The 23,210-nt window shown below is 43.3% G+C and overlaps 1 protein-coding gene across 1 annotated transcript in view; it reads right to left on the bottom strand.

Annotated features, from left to right (window-relative positions):
* ABCC4 (ATP-binding cassette, sub-family C (CFTR/MRP), member 4) overlaps positions 1-23,210 on the bottom strand; it is a 271,694-nt gene that overhangs the window by 245,803 nt on the left and 2,681 nt on the right. The window contains exon 3 of the mRNA XM_006879571.1: positions 14,119-14,355. Within this exon, the coding sequence (XP_006879633.1) occupies positions 14,119-14,355 (237 nt within the window). The remainder of the gene's footprint in view (positions 1-14,118; positions 14,356-23,210) is intronic.

Here is a 23,210-nt window from a genome sequence, read left to right as displayed (position 1 = left end):
TTATTATTTTTTGTGTGAGTGTACTGTCAAATCAGATCTGACTGGTACAGGAGGAGATTGTTCCTCCTTCCCCCGGCAGAGCATCTGGTGGATTCGAACCGTGAGCCTCTGGGATTGTAGTTGCAGCTCCTTTCCACTAGGCCACCAGAGCTCCCCTTCTTTTACTTTTTAAAGAGAAGAACAAATTGGGGAGGGGGTGGGCAGAGAGAAAAGTGCAACAGTGAATAAATGGAAATTTAAAAAAAAAAAAAAGAATCACCCACATAAACACATTAAGGAAGCATCATGTGCTCTGTGCTGAGGACTTTGCAGAGGCTTTCTGGTTTTGCCGGCGTCTGGTCTGCAGCCCCCGACCCCAACAGTTAGTTGAGTTTGTCAGATAACGTGGCTTCCTGCTTAATTGGGTATTACAGCAACGAGCAACGACAATGAGTATGTTTAGCTCAGGTGAAGCAGAAAATTGCCTGTATTTTTCCAATATTGTCGGCCAGAGTTGCTTAGCAATGCTGGCACACCTCCTTCTAAGCCACTGACTACCTAATCTAAAGCCATTACTGTGTTTGTGAAAGGAGGGCTAGGGTTGCCTCACATCCTCCACTCAGTGAGCACGACCAGGCCCTGGACAGGCTCCTTCCGAGTGTTCTGGAAAAGACGGAAGGTCTGAGGAAGCAAAAGGAAGTCAGTACAGTGTCAAGAACTCCAATGCGCCCCCTCTACCCCTGCTTTTGAAAGGAGGGGGCACTGAATCTCCACAGATCAGACACAAGAGGGCAAACCCAGTCAGAAAGCTCTGCTCTTCTTTTTTTTTTTTAATTAATGATTTTTTAAATGCAACACAGATTTTTTTTACAGCATATTCTTTCCAATTAATTTTCCCCCATTCATTCATAGTTGCATATTTTCCTCCTTGCCCACCCCACTGCCCCAGTTAGTTTTTCTTTGAAGGAAAAAAAAAATAAATCTTTCACTATTACACAATTCTCCCACCCGAGTCCACAGTCGACTTTACTATGCATTTCTTTCTCTGTAATCTTGTCATGACAATAATACCAAATCCTATATTCCTTTTAACCAGTTCTCTCCCTCCTCTGTTTCAATGCAGTCTACATTATTTATCCGCTCTTTTCTTAGGTTCCCCCCAACTCCGATGTCAGTCCTGTTTGATGTGGCATTTACATGCTCAAGTGGTCACTTGCTTTCTTTTAACTCCACTGGCCATTTTCTGCCGTTACACCTCTAAGACTATCTGAAAGACAGAAAAGATCGTCCAGAGTCAATTGACCGTGTCCTGCTCTGCCCAGGAACCGTGATGCAGACCCCAAGACCCAAAGGTGGAACCCCATGACACCAGGAGAGGCCCGGGCACTAGAGCTGAGAACCCAGGGGACCTCAACACCCTGGGAGGAGTCTGCCCGCCTTCCTCTCATCACGTGGGCTGAGAGGAATCACTCCAGACAGTGGTGAGGCCTGGAGAGGCCTACCCTTCATGCCACGGCCCTGGGGACCCACCTGCAGTGGTGAAACACACGTGAAACGGTTCACTACAGATTAGTAAAGACAAGCAAACCCTTGTTTGTTCTTACCGAATAATCTGGCCCTGACAAGAACTCAGGGCATTAGTAACTGGAGATATCACACACAAGGCAGGGAGGGGAACTTTGTACTTGTTGTACAATTTGCCTCTAATCCTAAAATCACTCTACACACGTATCTATTAAAAAATAAAAGTACTACACCCCACTGTAATCTGAAATACTCCCCAGGTTCTCAGGAACATGATTCTGGTGGCCGAGTGGGTGAGGCACTGTGCTATCAACCCAAAGACAAGCAGTTCAAATCCACCAGCTATTCCAAAGAAAAAAGATGGGCAATCTCCTCCGATGCAGTTTACAGCATCTGAAAAACCCACGACAGCGTTACTGGTAAGTCCGTTCCAATTCAACAGCCATGAGCTTGAGCTTTTCAGTTCTAGTGCCTTTGAGCTGTGATGCTGGAGAGGAATATTATAAAACCTTGGACAGCTAGGAGAACAAACAGGTTTATCCTGGAGAGGGTGAAACCAGACTGCTTCTTGTAGGCAAGGATTCTGAAGCTTCGTCTGACAGACTTTGGACATTTTGCAAGGAGGGGCCAGTCTTTGGAGAGGGACGTCACACTTGGGAGGGTGGAGGGACATCATAGGAGAAGAAGACCCTCTATGAGGTGTACTGATTCAGTGACTGGGGTAATGAGGGTAGGTGTGTCAGAGACAGTGAGATTTGCATAGGATAAGTGAAGGGTACGGGGCTGTTGTATATAGATAGGGTTGCTATGAAGTCTCACAAGCAACTCAACAGCACAGAGCAACAACAACAACAACAGTGGGTCTGGGCCAGTAGGGAGCTGTGCTGGTACCCTAAAGGTGGCAGACACCTCTGGCAGATCAAAGCCATGAGCAACTCTGAGAGAAAGATGGACCATCTTCTCTCGTATGATTTAATAGCCTCTGCAAACTTCTGGAGGGGAAGCTATGAGTTGGTTCTGACTGACTGGCAAAGAGCCTTTTCTGAATTTAACACTACAATTAAAAATATGCATATAGTAAGAGGTCACTGGTAATGCTGTTTTACAAAAACTGCCTGGCCTTTTCAGTCACTTGCTATGCATCGGAAAACTGGGCAATCGCTAAGGATGACAGAAGAAGAATTGATGCCTTTGAACTGTGGTGCTGGAGAAGAGCGGTGAAGACTCCATAGACTGTCAAAAGAACAAACACGTATATTTTGGAGAAAGTGCAGCCAGAGTGCTCCGTGGAGGCAGAGTTGATGAAGCTTCCCATCACATACTCTGGACGCATTGCTAGGAGAGGTTACTCCTTAGAGAGGGATCTCATGCTTGGAAAGGTGAGGGACAGCGAAGGAGAGGATGATCCTCAACCCGGTGGAAGGACAGAGTGACTGCAATAATCGGCTGGAGAATGTTGGACACTGCGAGGCTGGCACAGGACAGGCCACGGCTCAGATACGTGGTTCAGAGTCACGATGGGTCGTAAGCAACTCAATGGCACTTAGCACCAACTCTGAGTCTACACAGAAACTCAACAGCAAGTCACCATGGGTCTAAACGGATTCTATGACAATGGACATACTGGGTTTTTTTTTCACTAAGACTAGTGCAAAGAATGGATAATGGGGTTTAATGGTAATGTGTTTAAAGAGGGGTCATAAATCAGATGTCTGCCAGGAGGATGAGGTATACACACATTGAGGATGGGTGAGAAAAGATAATGGTAATAAAAATATAAATCAAATATGCTCCCATGGTCTTCACAATCACTTCCTATGCTTCAGAGAGCTGGACAATGACTAAGGATGACAGAAGAAACAATGCCTTTTGAGTTGTGGTGCTGGAGAAGAGTGTTAAACACGCCGTGGCTTGCCAGAAGAACAAATAAGTTTGCCCTACAGAGGGAGAAAGCAAGCTGCTCCCAGGACACTAGGACTTTTGAAGCTTCGTCTCCTATACTTTGGGCACGTGGACAGAATGGAAGAGTCCTTGGAGAAGGACATCCTGCTTGGAAGGGTGGAGGGACAGCTCAGGAGAGAAGACCTCAGGATGAGACAAACTTTCTCAGTAACTAGAGAAATGGGATTAGGTCTGTCAGAGATGAGGAGATTGGCTCACGACAGGGCAGGCTCCAGAGCTGATGTCCACAGGGTCACGGTGAGTCTCAGGCAACTCAACAGCACATGAACAACAACATACCCCACATTAAAATAGAAAAATAACCAAACAGAGCTGCTGTTCACCAAATTCTGACTCATAGAGACCCCATGCGTTTCAGAACAGAAACATATTCTATAGACTTTTCAGTGGCTGATCTTCTCACAGGTGGATCACCAGGACTTTCTGTCATGTGCCTCCAGGTAGATGTGAGACTCCAACTTTTTAGCTAGCAGCTGAACACGTTGACCTCTGCCATCAAGGTAATTCTGATTCCTGGCAATCTAGGGATAATGCAATGAAACTATCCCACAGAGTTCTCTCAGTGTAATCTTTATGGACGAACCAGGCCTGTCTTCCATTGTACCCTAAGTTTATCCAAACTGCCAAGCTCGGTCTCCACAATAGCTAAGTAAAAATTGTTGCACTCTGCAGAAATTCTGCCCACACATACTCCCTAGTGCCACCTGACAGAGCAGAACAGCCCAACAGGTCAGCAAGGCTGTATGTAAATCCCAGAAAGGCTGCCTCACCTTCCTAGCACAGAGTAAGAGTGCAGGGGTTCAAACCACCAACCTCTCAGTAAGTAAGCAGCCCACCGCTTAATGCACTGCACCACAAAGAAGGAAAGAAAATAAATGCATGCCTTCTTTTGTCTCTAACTTGAAAAAAAAATTCATGCAAAGTCTCTTAGAACAACTGCCTCTGTAATGAAATTTCAAAATATTTTATCATGTGGCTTTGTTCAGGCAAAAAAAGAAAGTCACTGAGGTGAACAATATACGCTCCATAGACTTATCCTTGGTATTGAGATTTTACTGAGTCTTGGACAAAAGTAGAATATTTAAATCTCCCAATGTTCATACATCATTAACTCCAGGAGGCTGAAGAGTTCACACTATTTCAGTCCTGCAAAACTGGCTGGGCTACCTTTAGTCCTGCAAATCTAGCTGGGGAACCCTTTCTTTTGCAACTATCACGTCTGAAATTTTAAGAAAATGAAGCAGTCTGTGCAACAGGGGAAAAAAAAACCCACAGACAAGAAATGCTGGCTAAACGATGGTTTCTTTACAACACCTGTTTTTAGAATTAAATCTATCCAAAGCATGATGCTATGATTCCTTTCATATAAAGGATCAGGAGAGAGGTGTCCACACATAGCAAGAACTCATCAGCTGATCTGTCACCATACAGGCTTCTGCATCCCACAATCCCCTGCCCACTCCAGTGCAGTGATTAGCAACTCAATGTGTGACAACAACTGTAAACTCACAGAGATGCCCAACAATGAAAGACGACCAGGTTAACTGCTAATGGGCCCCAGAGGGAGGACAGAGAGGAGATGAGGACTTCAAAGCACACCCAAGACAGATTTCCTGCTCAGAGCAGCAGGGAGCCACAGAGAGATGGGATCACCTGTAAAAAACGCTTCCTTTGGTTGACATGTACCTGAAAGTTCACCACCACAGTTCAAGGCCCATTTGAGTATCACAGTTCAAGGCCCACCTGAGGATCACAGTTCAAGGCCCATTTGAGAACCACAGTTCAAGGCCCACATGAGGACCACAGTTCAAGGCCCACATGAGGACTACATAAAGTGCATTCTTTCTATCTGCACAAAAATTAGTTAGAATACTTCTTAGGTAAGTCCATAAATTCAGCATAAACCTGGGGGAAATGAAGATAGGTATTAATGTTGCACTTTTACCTTCCAAGGGCTGACACGATGCTCTCCACACTGTCTCCCTCACCATTCTCTAGCGTTCCCGACTCTTCTGACAGTAAAAATCACACAAGCCCCCTACCATCAATTCCAAATCAGAGACTGCACAGGACAGCGTAGAATTGGCCACAGTGTCTGCAAGGCTAAGCCTTTACAGAGGTCAGTGCCTTCATGTCTCTCAAGTCAAGTAACTGGGACATCGGAACCACAACCTTTCAAACGGCAGCCCAGTGCTTAACCTACAGTGCCACCAGGCCCCTGGTGATGAGAATTCCTGAGAGACAAATGAACACAGGTCTGGGGCCTGGTTCCGGGACATTACATTAGTGCCTTGGTGATTCATGACAAGACCTGGTGAGCCCTGGTCTACTAAGAAAGGCCTTCTCCCTTCAGGTAGTCAGCAAGGCATTTAAACACAGCCGTCCTGGCATTCATGTGGAGGCTACTACAATGTGGAGGGTACACTTAGCATTCCCAGCTCGAAGGCCTCATCAGCATCCAGGTATCAAATCAGTGAAAACCCTGATTCTACTGGTCAATTCTGAATACCTGCTACTGGATCGGCCCCACCCACACCCCTGGAATTGTTACCCTATGTTGTCGAGTCCCCTGTGACTCATAGTGACCCTATGGACAACAGCTCTGAAGCCAGCCCTATTCTGAGCCTGTCTCACTGATTCAGACACACCTGCCCTCATTGCCTCAGGTATTGCATCAATCCATCTCATCCAGGGTCTTCCTCTCTTGTGCTGTCCCTCCGCCCTTCCAAGCATGATGTCCTTTATCGGTCCCTCGTGGCCATGTGCCCAAAGTATGTGAGACAGAGCTTCAAAATCCTAGCCTCCAAGGAGAAACTTGGTTTCACCCTCTTCCAAGACACGACTTATTTGTTTCTTTGGTGGTCCATATAAACACCCATAAAACTGGAGAGAACTACATAACAACTCTTCAAGTGAGGTAACAGGTAGTACAAGAAGAGAGAATCTCAAAATCATTGTCATCCGGCTCTCGCTAACCACTGTTAATATTGGATATTCTAGGGAAGTACCAGGGCGCTCTGTTGGTCTAGTGGTTAGCAAGTTGCACTGCCAACCCAAAGGTAACAGGATAGAATCCGCCAGTGTGATTCCATGTGATTTACAGCCTCTGAAAACTCAGTGGAGAAACGCCTATGAGTCAGTTCCAACTTGACAGCAATGATTTTTACTTATGATTTAAAGTCCTACATGAAAATACAGAGGAATTTGTTTTTGTTGTTGTTGTTATGGGCCGTCGAGTCGCCTGCGACTCATAGCGACCCTATGTACAATAGCCCTAAACTCCACTCTGTCCTGTGCCAATCACACTGTCTCTGACACTCCCATCCCAATTATCCCAGTCACTGAATCAATCCACCTCATAGAGGGCCTTCCTCTCCTGCGCTGTCTCTCCACCCTCCCAAGCATGATGTCCTTCTCTAAGGACCGGTCTCTTCTCACTACATGTCCAAAGTATGTTAGACAGAGCCTCAGAATCCTTGCCTCCAAGGAGCCACCCGGTTTAACCCTTTCCAGGACAAATCTGTTTGTTTTTCTAGCAGTACATGGTATTCTCAATACTCTTCTCCAGCAACACAGCTCAAAGGCATCAATTCTCCTTTTATCCTCCTTGGTCATTGTCCAACTCTCTGATGCATAACAAGTGATTGTGAAGACCATGGCCTGTATCAGACTCACAGTCTCCAGAGAGACACGCTTGCTCTTCAGTACTTTGGAGAGGTCCCTAACAGCAGACTTTCCCATGGCAATGCGCCTTTTAATTTCCTGGCTGCTGGTGCCAAGACTGTTGACTATGGAGCCAAGCAAACTAAAGCTGTGTACAATCTCAATCTCTTCACCATCCATCCTGATGCTGCCAATTGGTTCAGTGGTGAGAATCTTTGTCTTCTTGACATTGAGCCTCAATCCATATTGGAGGCTGCAGTCCTTGACACTCTGCAGCAGGCGCTTCAGGTCCTCCTCAGTTTCAGCAAGCAGGGTTGTGTCATCCGCATAACGCAGGTTGTTGATAAATCGTCCACCAATCTTGACCCCACATTTCTCCTCATAGAGCCCAGCCTCCCGGATAATCTGTTCTGCATATAGGTTGAAAAGGTATGGAGATAGGATGCATCCCTGGCATACGCCCTTCCCAATTTTGAACCATGCAGTGTTCCCTTGCTCTGTTCTGACGACTGCCTCCTGGTCCAAGTATAAGTTTCGCATTAGAACGATCAAGTGTTCTGGGATTCCCATTCTTCTCAGAGTCAGCCATAGTGTGTTATGATCTACACAGTCAAATGCCTTTGCATAGTCAATGAAACACAGATAGACATTCCTCTGGTATTCCCTGCTTTCAGCCAAGATCCATCTAACATCAGCTACAATATCTCTAGTACCACGACCCCTTCTAAACCCAGCCTGGACTTCTGGTAATTCTCTGTTGATGTGCTGTTCCTGTTGTTTTTGGATAATCTTCAGTAAAATCTTGCTTGCATGTGAAATCAGTGAGATTGTCCTGTAGTTTCCACATTGTGTTGGGTCACCTTTCTTTGGGATAGGAACAAATATCGATCTCTTCCAGTCAGTTGGCCAAGTGGTCGTTCTCCAGATTTATTGGCACAACTTGGTGAGCACGTCCAGGGCAGCATCTGTTAACTGAAACATGTCAATTGGTATACCATCTATTCCTGGAGCCTTATTTTTTGCCATGTCCTTCAAAGCAGCATGAACTTCTTCTTTCATCACTATAGGCTCTTGCTCATATGTTGTTTCATGAAATTCTTCTGTGTCTTCCAATTCCTTTCGATACAGTGACTCAGTATATTCCTTCCATCTTCTTTTAATACTTCCTGGATCATTTAACATTCTGCCGAAAGCATCCTTGATTATAGCAACTCGAGGTTTGAATTTGTTCTTCAGTTCCTTGAGCTTAAGATATGCTGAGCGAGTTCGGCCCTTTTGATTTTCTGACTCCAACTCCTTGCACATTTCATTGTAATATTTTGTTTTGTCATCCCGTGCTGCCTCTTGAAATCTTCTATTTAACTCTTTAGTATCTTGAATTCTTCCCTGTGCTTTGGCTTCTCTGCGCTCCAGTGCAATTTTCAGAGTATCTTCTGACATCCATTTTGGTCTTTTCTTCCTCTTCTGTCTTTGCAATGACCATTTGCACTCTTCCTGGATGATACCCTTGATATCCTCCCACAACTCATCTGGCCGGTAGGAAAATTGGAAAAGTAAAAATTAAACATGTCTCTCTTTGAAGAAAAGAGCTGTCCACATGGGTTGCCCAAAGGAAGTACCTCAAACAATGTCTGTAATGAAATAATTTAGCAAGATCCAATGACACAACGCAAAGCGACAAAAATCTGCTCTAATTCTATGTACTAGCAACTAATCAAAATAAAAATTTAAAATGCCATTTATAAAACTATTTTTTTAAAAATCTCATAAAATAAGGTGGAATAAGTTTAACAGAAGACCTGGAAGTCTTCTATATTGACAATTATAAAATACTGCCTGGAGAAGATACAAGATAAAACAAATGAAGACATGCCATACTCATGAATTAAAGAACAGAGTCATTTTAAGATGGCCATTCTCTCTACGGGAATCTGTCCAAACCCAATATAATACCACTGAATTTCCAATCTTAAAAAAGAACAAGTTTGGCATTTACATTACTTGATTTCAAGGCTTAATATCCATTAGAATGATTAAGGCAGTTCGGTGATGGAGAAAACGTAAGGTGTATAAGTCAACGGACAAGAACAGAAGACCCAGAAACAGATTCATACAGAAACGATCCTTTTTATCATCAATAAAATATACTACTTAATTGATTAGAGAAAGAACAACTTTTCAACAAATATACTAGAACCACCAGATATCCCCTTGGAAAGAAAATGAGTTTCTGGTACTACACTGAACCCCACACAAAAAAACATTTTACTATAAATATAATTCTAAGTAAAAAATTACAAAATGTCCAGAAGAGGAGAAAATTTCTTAGACAAGAAAGAAGTACTAACCATAAAAGAAGAACACTGATACACAGCACTTTAAAAGAAAATCCTAAAACACATCAAAAGAAACTGTTAAGAAAATAAAAATGCAGGCCACTGACTGAAAGAAAATGTATTTCATTTATTCATCTGGCAAAGAATTTTAACATAGTACCTCAATATTTTTAAAAATGATACCACATTTGTAAATCACTGCCCATCTAGGGAGGGACTGGAGAGCATTATGCTGAGTGAACTAACTCAGTCCCACAAGGACAAATACTGCACGGATCCATTATTGTAGAATGAGTAGGAGGAGCCAATGGGGGGGAGGGTGGAAGCAGAGGGGCGAGGATGGGTGGGGTGGTGGGGTGTTAATCATAGGGTCACATAATTTGATGGGTGGGAGGCTGACAGAAATGGGAAGGATCTTGTTGTCAAAAACTGTATTCAAACTTTGTATATAAATCAGTATTTTTTTTAAAAAAAAAAAAGACACTGCATACTTAAGATGCTACAGTACAGATTAAATATAACTTTTATCACATTAGGCAAACAGATCTGCTTTACTGCAATTCTTCCGCTTTATTGTGGAAATCTGGAACCCCATACTTTCTCCAAGGCAGGCCCATAACCACAACTACACTAAAGGAAATAAGCAAGTCACAAAGACTAATATGGCATGAGCCCACCTACAGGAAATTCCAGAATGGACAAAAATATTCTACAATGAGGGAACTTGATGTAGGCTCATCCCAACTTGGGATGGGGAATCAGAATTTACTAGAAAGAGGTAGAAGGAAATAGGTTGATTAATAGAAATGCTCAGTATCTTTACTGCAGCGTAGTCAACAGAACATAAATATTTGTCAAAATTCAAACTAAGAAAACTGAATTTTATGTCTGTGAATCTGCTGTTGCGTTGATTAGGAAGAGATTTGCGAGAGAAGAGTCTCAATACTACGTGACATACCATATTACCTAAAACTTAAAACCAAACGTCCCTATTATACCTACTTTTTGAGAAAAACGTACAGAAATTTTTAATCTTGGAGACGTTCCCAGGGAAACAATTAATATAAAATCTCATTGACGTTTTCTGAAAATAACCTTCGACACATGCAGTTCACAGCATGAATTAAAAGCTACATTAAAGAAAGACAATGCTACTAATCTGGTGGCCTGGTGGTAATCAACTGCACTGCAAGTCCTAAGGCACATGGTTCAAATCCATCAGCAGCTCCACAGGAGAAAGATGGGTGATCTCCTTCTGTGTGATTAACTGCCTCCAAAAACTCACTGGAGGGTCAGTGGTGGGTCAGTTCTGACTCTCTGGCACATTAACAACAAAAAACATGCTAAGAAACATGGTTCACTCTTAAGACTAGGGAGAATGAGAAAGTGCACATAAAAAAATTTTGTAATTTTTTATCTCAAGCTTGGTCCGAATTGTTTTTTGTCAAACATTCTTCTGAGTGGCATAGCACTGGTCTGTCTACTTGCAGTACAGAGGTAACTTGTGGTTGCTTTGATGCTGAACACCGTGACACTGATGTGTCAAATACGAGAAAGGTTACCCAGGGTGGACAGTGTTTGGTGGAGCTTCCCGACTAAAACAAGCTTGGAAGGAGTGGCATGCACTTCTGAAATGGCTTGCCTCCAGAAACTCTATGAACAGTGCTCAGGCCTTTTGTTCATAAGGTCGCTACGAGTCTATGACTCGATGGCACCTAACTGCTACAATTACCTAGCTAATTTTAGAGCAATGGGTCTGATTATCAAGACAGTTACACATTCAACAGGGTGGCAGAAGTCAAATCATACATAAAAAATTATATATATAAATTGTATACATAAGATTTTAACTATAAAAGCAAAACCTAAGCACACTGACATTGAGTCAATTCTGATTCGCAGAAATTTTGGAGAAGAGAATTGAACTGTCCCACTGGGTTTTAAGGTTACAAGGGCAGCAAATTTTTATAGAAGGAGACGGTGACATTTTCCTCCCTCAGAGCAGCTGGTGAGTTTGAACCACTGAACACTCTGTTAGGAGCTAAAAATGAAATCACTGTGCCACAGGGCTCCTTGATTTTAAGTGTCTATGTATAAATATGTGTATAGGGACATGTGTGACTGCAAATGTTCAACAGGGGTCTAAAGCAGGATGAGTCTGTGTAGAGCCCCAAAAAGCATGTTGTCAGTCTATCCAGGGGTAACTGTCTAAATTTAACAAGCACACTGTCCAGTACACTGTTGCTGAGCAAACCTGTGTTGTCAATCCCAAACGAACACATCCTGTTCATTATGGACCACCTCCAAGCTGCATAATCCCTTAATCTGATGTGTAAAAAAAAAAATTCTGAGCAATACCAGTGACAAAAATGGCCCAGCGAACCAAAGTGCCTTCCCAAGCCAATATAAACTATTTCTTGGTCCAAACAAAATTCCATCATAAGTCACTGAAAAATTCTCTCTGCTCATTCTTAAGTAAAAGATTTTAAAAGTCAGTGGAGACAAGTCAGGATATTTTTACCGGAGTTGTGTAAAGGTGTGTAAATGCCAAGTTGTTTTAACACGCAGCACAGGCGTGATCCAATACCACTGACTGCTGTTAGCTCAGTCCTGGCTCCGTCTGCAACACCAACGTGGTTTTCTCCCAGGACCACGGTTAGGAGATGTGGTCTGGGCAAGGACAGTAACCACACACAGAGGGCCCTTTCAGCATTTCCTACAACAAGGCTTTTCCCGGAGGGAATCAGTCATGTGTGAGGAAGAAAGGTCTTATTTCTTCCCTTCACCCGTTTGGGAACACGAGAATACATGTGGAAATTTATCTTTCCCATGTTTCTGGAATTTCAGGTTGAGTCTATGATTTAACCCAAGTGATTCCTGACATCTTAAAAGGACGATTCTTCTAGGTTAATCACTCCAGCAAATTAATACCTTTGGGAGATGTTTACATTCGGGTAAGCAAAGGTGCCAGGTAGATCAGATTTCCCAAAGGCTACTTTGCAAAGCATTAGAGGAAAGAGGAAGAAAAACAGGTGAACAACGCATCTGTGAAGAAAGCTTTGCTTGACTAACCATCACTTCGAATCTGATTTAACAGTTCAAAACCTAACAAAGGCATTGCAGAGGCATCTTCTGTTTATTTACCGGAACCTGACATGGTCTCTGGGAGCCCTGGACAGTTCAGGAGTTGTGCCACATCTCTCCAGGGGTTCAAGTCTACCAGTCACTCCTCAGGAGAAAAGTGGGCCATCTCCTCTCCTGCAGTCTCACAAACCCATGGGGGTACTTAATATGGGATAATTTATGACATTTTTCCATTTATTAATAAAAAATGAAAAAGACACACCAAATCAGGACTTACTATTCAAACTACTCTAATGCACAATAAAAGGAATTGATGAAAAATTAACAAAAAAAATTAATGAAACCATAAGTTCTCTACAGATTCACCAACGGATAGCTAAAATTTAAAGTTTAATCTCAAACAGTCAACTATTTTCTCAAAGACATTATAAAATAAGTGTAACTACTTTAAAAGTCCGTGACTCAGGGCCTCACAATTTGGGGGATGGGAATTTGGGGGGTATAGGAAAGATCTGGTGGGGATCTGGAAAGACACAGTAATGGTTGGCATAGATCAATGATGACTGATTTTATAAAACATGATGAATGGAAATGATTGCATGAAACACAATGTGAATGAAGAAATCATGTGAAACACAATGTATACGAACTTTATAAGCAAACCAATATAAATTTTTTTTTTTTAAAAAAGTCTGTGACTTAGGGGAGCTCTGGTGGCCTAGTGGCAAGAAGCTGCACTGCAATCCCAGAGGCTCACAGTTCAAATCCACCAGATGCTCTGCCGGGAAAGGAGGGACAATCTCCTCCTGTACCAGTCAGATCCAATTTGACGGTACACACACACACAAAAGATAGTAAAATAATAATAAAATTAAAAAAATCCGTGACTGTCTCCTATTCCCCATCAATTCCATTTATACTCTTTTTAGTTAATAAACTGATTCCATTCAATAACTAAACAGTTCATTAAAAATAGACATTTATAATTTGGGCAGTTTCATTACATATTTCAAATAAATATTCACTTTGACCCCCAAAATAAAGAAATCAATCCCCTTCTCAGGTGGGTTCATTTCTCCTAGATTTAATTCTACAGTCACTTCAGTGAGTTTACTTTTAAACACAACTTTGATATAGATACAGAAGCTCTGTTGGCCTAGAGGATAGAGAGTTATACTGCCAATGCGAAGGTGGGCAGTTCGAATCCACTAGTGGTTCTGGGGGCGAGAGACAGATAATCTCCTCTCGTGCAATTCACAGCTTCTGAAACCCACTAGTGGACAGCCATGTGTGGGTCCTGATTCAGTGGCAGTAAGTACAATTAGAGCTGACAGAGTTTTCATGAACAACGCCTTCTCATACATACAACTATGACACACAGGCATAAAAGCACCAAGGATTCATCTGACATTTACAGCATTGCTAGATTGCATTTGAAATTTAGAACTGTGCCTTTGTACTTTGTAATCAAAGGCCGTCCTGACCTCAGAGGTAATATTCCATTTTACACCCATGTACTGCTCCAGCCGCACCACCTGAAGTCCACCTGCGGGCCCTGGACGTCACTTACCTTCTGATAAATCATGTGGCACATGGCCACCCTGAGCCTCATCCCAGCACACTGGACGTGATAGAAGTACAAGTGATGCAGGATGGCCAGCACCAGCGTGCAAGCGGTCAGCACCGTGGCATTGGCGTAGGCATAGGCTTCAGCTTCACGCAAAGCCTCTGTGTCAGTGGGGTTGTAATGTTCAAAGAAAGAAATAATTTTCCCCAAAAATATAGGCTGTATTACTTTCGTGCCTTCCTAAAATGGGAAGAAAAAAAATCTTTATTAAAACTACAAACTATACCCACATCTCTGAATACAAGCTTGACTTCCATTTGTTGTTGCTGTTGTGTGGCATCACGTCAGAACCGCTCATAACTGACCCTCCCGAAGGTCTTCAGAGGGAGAGCTCTTGCGGCACAGTGTTAAGAATCTGTGCTGCAACCTTGAAGCCAGGCAGTTTGAATCCATCAACTGCTACACAGGAGAAGGATAGTCAATTGAAACAGCCTATCTCTCATCCTATGGAAACAACAGGGGATTTGAACCACATGCCTTTGGGATTGCAGCCCAGCTTCCTACCACTAGGCCACCAAGGCTTCCTAGTTACTTTCATGGCATTAAAAAAGCCATGATGAGCTGCACTGCAATCCAAGAGGCACAAGGTTTGAATCCACCAGATGCTCTGCTGGAGAAGGAGGGACAATCTCCTCCTGTACCAGTTAGATCCGATTTGACGGTACACATACACAAAAATAATAAATTTTTTTAAAAAAAAGCCATGATGACAAAAATGTTAAATTCCTCACTGGTCAAAAAGAAAAAGTATTATACTGTTTAAGGCAAGTAGTTAATACTTTTAAACTTATGCCAAGATTATCAATTCAAAAATAACAAAACTTCAGTAAAATAGTCCTTTGTGACCAGTGCCTTAAAGCCCATTCTGCACATGATCGAGGAAGCTGTGACCAATGATGACCTGAGGCATCACGCAGGCTCAGTGGACTTACTTCAGATAGAGTGCAGCACCACAAACTGAAGGTATACAGCAAGTCTGCCTCAGGCAAATCTCGGAATTATGTTCACTTCAGCTCCCTTGATAACAGTTTTTAATTCTCCCGTGTCAAGCTTTTTCATAACAGACTACAGCAGTGTGACCATGACCTTTGTATGTTCAAGCAAAAAACATGCACGCACACACACACACACACACACACACACAAATCCATCTCATTTTATTGTAATATTTGCTTTATTATTGTGGTCTGAAATCAAACCAAATTATCCATGATATAAGCTTGAGATTGAAACTGCCATCAATCTCTCCTTCCTTGGATCTACAATCAACACCCATGGTACCTACCAGCAGTTGGGTGATCAGAGGACATACTATGAAGGTCAAGCCTGCTGTCAGGGACCTCTCCAAATTACTGAGAAATGTTGTTACTTTGAAGACTACAGAGCGTCTGATTCAAGCTACGGTCTTTTCAATCACCTGCTATGCATCTGAGAGCTGGGCAATAACTAAGGATGACAGAAGAACTGATGCCTTTAAACTGTGGTGCTGAGGAAGAGTGCTGAAGATCCCATGGACTGCCACAGGAACAAACAGGTACGTCTTGCAGAAAGTGCAGTCAGAATGATCCTCGAAGGCAAAGATGATGAAGCGTTGTTTCACATACTTTGGGCATGTTGCTAGGAGACGTTATTCCTTGAAGAGGGACATCATGCTTGGGAGATGGAAGGGCGTTGAAAGAAAAGGTGGGTTGATACAGTGACTGTGTCAATGGTCCTGAGTATGTCAGGGATTGTAAGGATGGCACAGGATAGGACAGTGTATAGACTGGATGTTCACAGGGCCGCTATGGGTCAGTCTAGAGTCAACAGCTCCTAACAACAACAACAACAAACATGTGGACCCAGAAGAACCGTCCGACTCCTACTCGGCATTAAAAAGGAAGCTGACTTGGGAAATCTGCAGGCTCTTTGCCGTAAAGGAGGGGGAATGCTTTACTATCCTTCATACCTCTGTCCTTTAGAAGCTGGGATGATGTCCTGGGAAATACAGCTTCTGGGGCTCAGGAGTCAAAACTGAAACCTAGCGTAAGCTAAAAGGTAATGTCATCAGTCAATCTCCAACAACCACACATTTCAGGTGATGATTTTGAAGAAGGCCCCCTGCCACCTGTCAGTCTGTCGGACTACAGTAACCCGCTCACTGCTACAAATACTGGAAATTATGCGGCTGGTTTCAAACAAACACCAGCTGGTTCTGCCACGGTGAACTGATTCAGCAGAACTTCCAGACTAGAGAAGCTAGGAAGCAAGGCCTGGTGAGCCACAGCGGAAACTCCACGGAGAACAACAGCATGTGGGCTGGTGTGGGGCGGAGGAGGAGCTTCCAAGGTCAGAGGGCATCTGCAATACACAGTAGCCACAGAAGCGGAATGATGCTGTACCCACAGTCATGAAGACGACACACAGCTGGACACCACCTTGTGCTGGGGGCAAGGGGCCCCCACGAGTCAAAGATGACCAGACAGCACCTAACAAGCACTCTCCAAGGCAAAATTAGCATCTCTTACCACTGATTTAGGAAGCGCTGGGGTATCATACCTCAGCTGCTGATGAGACACAGAGAAAGCCGTTTTCTTTGCCAAGGCTAAAGGCAAAGAGCCACCAGAACAATGGCCTCGGCCACACCACACAACAGCCAAAGGCGTTTCCCTTCCCTGCTCAGACGCCTCTCCCTGCCAAGTGACCACCCCCCGCCACAGCCAACTTCCTATCTCCAGTGGCCCCTTGTAAATGACCTCCCTCCTCCATAAGAAGCAAATCAAGGGCGTCATGCAAATCCAAGTTACGAAAAGTAAACACAAGGCCCTAGATACCATTTCCTGCACAGACTTCTGGAAGGACTAAATGTCAAAAGTTTGGAAAACATCCCAAGAACTCAACCCTGAAATTAGCTTCCCCCTGCCCCTTTTAATAAAAAGGAAACCCTCCTTATTAACACAGATGTAAACAGATGATAGGTTTGCTTTGGATAGCTCTGTTTGAAAAAAGAAAAGAGAAACAAGAAATATAACATACATTTTCTTCACAACTAGAGTACCCAATCAGGATATTCACAGAAAGATGGTGTGGTGCCTTCCCTGAAGTGGGTCACGCCCATAAACACCCACATTCTAGTAGTGTGGGGTGTGTACATGTATATCCTTATTCAGTCATATATATTTTTTCTCTCTCTCTCCCTCTCTTTCTCTATCCTTCCCTCTCCCTCTCTCTCTGACTTCACCAAGACTTTCCCTTGACTGATACCACAAAAATGGTCACTTCCTATACTGAGGCAAGTGAAAACTATTAAGTTGAATAATGGCAAATAAATGACCTTATCTAAAACTCCATAAGGGCACGGTACCTTTTTCCAAAAGATATTAAGATAGCACAACACATCTCCCTTAATACAATGAATGGATCATAAATGAGCCTGTTCAGCATTTACAGAGATGAAAATATGGAGGTTTATGCAGAGAAGCAAAAACATCAGACTGGACACTGGGGCAGCCCAGCCTCAGTGTGGCCAAGAACAGAACTGAAGCCTAGATTTTTCTGTCAGAAACCCAGCCATAACTCCTCAGTCCCCATCTGTGCTAAAGCTGACAAGTGTCTGTGGAAGTACTGGTGCTTGTCAGAGGTCTGTGTGTGACACCCACAATTGTCCTGTCCAGCACTATCACCCATCAGTGGTTCAGGAAGAACACTGGCAGATGTAACAAACCCAGACCAAAAGAATGCAAAGAGAAGGCAGCTCATCACCACACACTGGTTTGGATTTTTCCACTAAGCGTTCAGTCACGCAAACATGCTCACTGAGTAATGTTGGTTCACAGTCCATGCCTTCCCAGTGACCAGTGCAACTCTAACCTCACTTAGTATAAAATATATAATCCAGGAAAATGGTCATTATCCATCATGGAATTAACCAAGTTAAAACTTTCTGAGTAGCTGGAAAGTCAAAAATGGCTCCAATTTTTCAATCTTTTACATCAATGTTATTATATTGGGTGAAGTGCAGCTTCTTTTTACAAACCCACTGAAAATACAGCCCTCCATCTTTCACAAGAATTTCTTCCTCTCGACCCTGACAGCACAGCTTTTGCTAAGAGTCTAACATGCTGCTGCTATCAGATATGTCTGATGGCAGAAATGTTTCAAGAACTTGAGAATACACGGCATTGAGCATCACTAATGCACTTGACCTTGAGCTGCCCCCCTAACATCTGAGGGTCACTTTATGTCACAGGCAGAAGTTAGAATTTTCCTAGTAAACATGGTGCCTCCACCCTGCTCTCCCAAGTCCTCATGAAGTCTCGTGCACAGCTCCCCTACCGTCAATCCGTGAGAAGAAAAGACAGGCAAATGAAACAAGCGATCAGAAAAGCTCCCCAAAAATGCTGGAACAAAGAACCTGTAAGAAAAAATGAACAGGAAGATGATTTTGAGAAATTTCAAAATAAGTGACACTGGTAGATACAGGATGATCCAGAAATGAAGATAGCGAATCTGAGAAACTGTCGAGATTCTACATAGATTTCAAAACACACAAAAATCTACTGTCCCAAACAGTTTCTGACTTATTGTGAGGCTACTGTATCAGAGCAGAAGGGTTCACTCTGACCTTTAAATGACCACGAGCTTGGAAAGGACTCTGGCGGTGCAGTCCACAGGGAACTGCACTTCGAATCCAAAGGCGATGTCTCTTGATGAAAGATGTTCAATCTCCTCCCCTGCAATGTACAACCTCCTCAAAACCAGCAGGAAGGCAAGCTAAGAACTGGTTCCAAAGCCGCAGCAATGAGAGGAACGAGAGAGATGATCCTGGCAAACAGAACACTCGGGCTTCCTCCAAAGCACCTATGGGTGGAACGCACAGTCACACTTTTGGTCAGTGAGTGTTTAACGGTCTGTGCCACTCACGGACTCTAAGGAAGCTCTGGTGGCCTAGTGGAAAGAAGCTGCGCTGCAATCCCGAAGCACTTGGTCTGAGACCACCAGCTGCTCCCCAGGAGAAGGATGGGCTATCTCCTCCCCTCTGATTAACTGTCTCTGAAAACCCACTAGAGGGTCATCTATGGGTTGGTTCCCACTCTACGGTACACAACAAGGACTCCCAGGTATCCCTTTACTCTTCTTTGGATCCATGTTCTGAGTCCTGCCTTACTAAAGCAAGACCTGGGGAGGTTGTTAAAGAATGCTGATGCCCAGGTTCCATCTCCAAGACTGACCTGTATTTCATCCATGAGGTCCCTGGTCCAGAAGCCTCTGAAGTGCAAAGACTAACCAAATGAAATGCCCGGCTCTGCTCCTCTCCTCGACCATCACCTCGTGGGGGTCTGGGAGGACCCTACACCTGCTCTGAAGTACTTACAAATACCACGGAAGGCTCCCATCAGGATTTCATGCCCCAGACCATGTTTCGAAGAAAAACACTCAAGAATCCAAAGTCCTAAGTTTTTATTAATTAAATTAATGGTCTCTGTTCTGCACACTAAGTACAACCAAAAGATCAGAAAAGACGGTAGATGGAAAATACAGTATACACTAAAAGTTGTTTTAATGTTACAGCTAAAAGAGGGAACTAGAAAACGAATAAATGTTAAAATAAAAGGACTGAGTAGAACACAGATAAGACAAGGCTAACATCCCTCTGTGAAGCAATCTCCCATGTGCATCTGACTTTGGAACCATGAAAACACACAAAATGTCATGAAAAATGTTAAAAGCAATTCCTAAGGGAGCTCTGGTGGCTTAGTGGCAAGAAGCTGCACTGCAATCCTGAAGGTACGCGGTTCGAATCCACCAGCTGCTCTGCTTGGAGAAGGAGGGGCAAACTCCTTCTGTGCCAGTCGGATCCAATTCGACAGTACACCAAATTAAAAATTAATAAGTAAATTTTTTTTTCTTAAAAAGCAATTCCTAAATTCTGAAATGATGCATATGTGCCTAAGATAGACCCACCCAGAGATCAGCATAACCATTTAGAAAAGAACTACTCAAAGTGCATTAAACTCGGAAACTCAGTAGGACCCTGTGAGACACACCTAGCCAGAGAGGGCGGGGACCCGTGCGTTTTCAACTGCGTCTATAGGTCATATTATAAATGGTGGTTTCCATAGTGTAGGATTATGCAACCGATCCAACGTGCTGGGATCATTGAGAATTAAGATTTGTTACAGAAGAAAGGAAGACAAGAAAATGGGGGGAAAAAACATGGTAAAACACCAAGTGAAAGCATTATACCAAATATAATATGGAAGTACGTGTACAAATTTTGTGTTTGTCTTTTAAAAAATTCTTTTCTAGCTTTATCACAAGAAAAAAATTAAAGAGTGGAGAGCACTAAGTTGACTAGACTTTAGTCTACAAATTCAGCTTCCCAATAAAAACAGCCAGGCCTCCTTGGAGAAATGGCCAGTTCCAGGACTGGGATAAAAATTATACACAAGATTTCATACCAGAAAAGAAAGACATTATCAAAGATTTTTCAGCAGAAGAAAAATCTCAGGTTTCAATTTTAATAAACTCCCCAAGGACAGATGAAGGTAGCACAATAAAAATAACGTACTAAAATCTCTAAAAATATCTTCTAATCTGTGAACTCAAAGCGATACTCCATGCTCATGAAAATGAAGTCTTATTAGTCCTAATGGGGAATTTTCATTAGTTTGAGAACTAGTACCGTATTTTTTTAAGTGAAAAAAATTAAGACCAGCTAGACCAGCAGGGTTACTCTTCTATGTACTTTAGACAGACCTAACTGTATTTCAGAATAAACAAGTAACAAAAGTCTGTCCACAATTCTCTTGTGGAACAACAGGTGGATTCACACCAGACCGTTCAGTGAGGAGACCACCACTTAATATGTTGGACCACCAAGGTTTCATGGCTTCCTCTGCAGTCTGTGACTGTGAAATCCCACTGCTGTTTCTGGGAAAACCTGGCAGAACCACAACACTTGACAAAAGTCACTTGTGAAATCCAGGTTTCTAGGTAGCTGCTACAAGTTTCACTGTCGAAGGAGAAATCTGTTGCTTTCACATAGGGGTGGCAGTGGGGGGTTTAACCATTATGAATGCAATCTTTTTAGGGAATTCTTGTGACCTAGTCGTTAAGAAACTGTCCTGTACATAGAAATTCCATATGACCCAGCTATTCCCACCTCTTGGAATATACCCTGAGAAAATGAGAACTGAGGCACAAACGGAGATTTGTACACCAATGTTCACAGCCATGTTATTCACCATCGCAAGAACGTGGAAACTGCCCAGATGTCCAACCACAACGAATGGATTGAGAAATTATGGTACATTCACACAATGGAATACTACACAGCACACAGGAGCAATGACCTTGTAAATTATTACGCTGAGTGAACTAACTCAGTTCCACAAGGTTAAATATTGTATAAAATTATTATTAATGAGTTTAAGGACCCAAGTGGGGTGGGGGAGGGTGGAAGCAGAGGGATGAGGATGTGCAGGGGGAGGGGCGATTGATCATGGAGTTGTATAACCTGATGAGGGGGTGAGGGAAATTGGAAGAATCTATTCTCAAAAACAATGTATATGAATTTTGTAAATAAACTAGCATTTTAAAATAGTAACTTGGAGAGGGGGAAGGAAGGGAGGGGGGTAAAATGTGCAACAATGAATTAAAAAAAAATCTAACTTTTCTGTAAATGTTTGTTAAAAACACAATTAAAAAATTTTATTTAAAAGAAACAAACTGCACTGTAATCCCAAAGGCGTGCGATTCAAATTCACCAACTGCTCTGCAGGAGAAAGATGGGTAATTTCCTCCCATATTAATTAACTGCCTCTGAAAACTCACTGGAGGGTCCTGCGGTGTTTGTATTTGGGGGTTCTGTTTAGAAAGTTTGTTGTGATATTTGGGGGTGCCATTTAGAATCCAGGATGACAGCAGTCTTTTTAAAAATTAAACTTCCTCCCTGACTTCTGACAATGAACTCAAAAGCATGGACCTTTCCTGGGGAGTCTGAGTCATTACGAAGCAGAGACATAAACCTCCCTGCAGAACTCAGAGGGCTGTCTGCGTGCTTCTTGCTCTTCGGCTCAGTTTCAAAGCAAGGTCTGACTCAAGCATGCCCTGCTCTAGGCTTCCTACTGGGACAGATGTCACATGGCAAAAGCTCCACCACAGCCAAGTCCCTGGCAAAGGCCAGCTGCCGGCTCAACTGCAGAGGTCAATGGGGACAGAATCTAAGTCCCACCATTCCTCCTCCATCAGGGGACAGGAGCTGGGAGAGAGCCCGCCTTCCTGGTGAGCACCAATGGCCAGCTTACCCCAGCAGGCCAGCAGCTCCTCTCTGAAAAGAAAGCTCCCAGGATAAACTGGATGCGGCTCGCCCATTTCTGAGGCCTCCGGGCTCCTCCCTTTCACCCTGCGCTCCAAGCAGGTGGAGGCTTGCTGGGGCCCCATCATGCTTCCTCAGGTGCCCAAGGGGACAAGGGGGCTGGGCTGGGAGCTCGCGTTCGGGCTGCTCTGTTCTAACTAGTGTTTGCCTGCAAGCTTGCCATGTTCACCACCCTCCCAGGCCTCGTTTCTCAAAGTGTTACAGTCATTCTTCAGTGGTCACAGGACAGATGTGCTCACCACTGTTAAATTCTGACCTCAGAGGCCGGGCCCCCGGGCTGGCTGGCGATGCCCTGTCCGGCCCAGCCTGCGCTGCCCTGTGGGCCTGGTGATGAGCTTTAGCTGGGCGGCAGGTGACTGCATCACAGATACCTTTTTTATTTAAGATCCATATTTCATTTAATAATCTGACACCAATGTTAATTTCTGAAATTGTGGATTTTACTGTTACGTTAAATGATAATTTTATTGTTGCTTTTTAATATTTTATTAATTTTAATGAACATTTACAGAGATTTTGGATTTCAAATCATTTTGAGGGACTTCTCTACACTTTACCGGCTGCCCAGGAGTCAAATGGACTTAGGGTGACCCCATGTGTGTCAGGGAAGATCTATGATCCCCAACTTGGTTTTCCGGGGATGATTTTTCAGAAGTAGACCACCAGGCCTATCTAT

The sequence above is a fragment of the Elephantulus edwardii genome, unplaced genomic scaffold (genome assembly GCF_000299155.1).
Source record: "Elephantulus edwardii isolate Elephantulus edwardi_28Jun2011 unplaced genomic scaffold, EleEdw1.0 scaffold00004, whole genome shotgun sequence".
NCBI classification, from domain to species: domain Eukaryota; kingdom Metazoa; phylum Chordata; class Mammalia; order Macroscelidea; family Macroscelididae; genus Elephantulus; species Elephantulus edwardii.
This window is presented reverse-complemented; position numbering and strand designations above follow the sequence as displayed.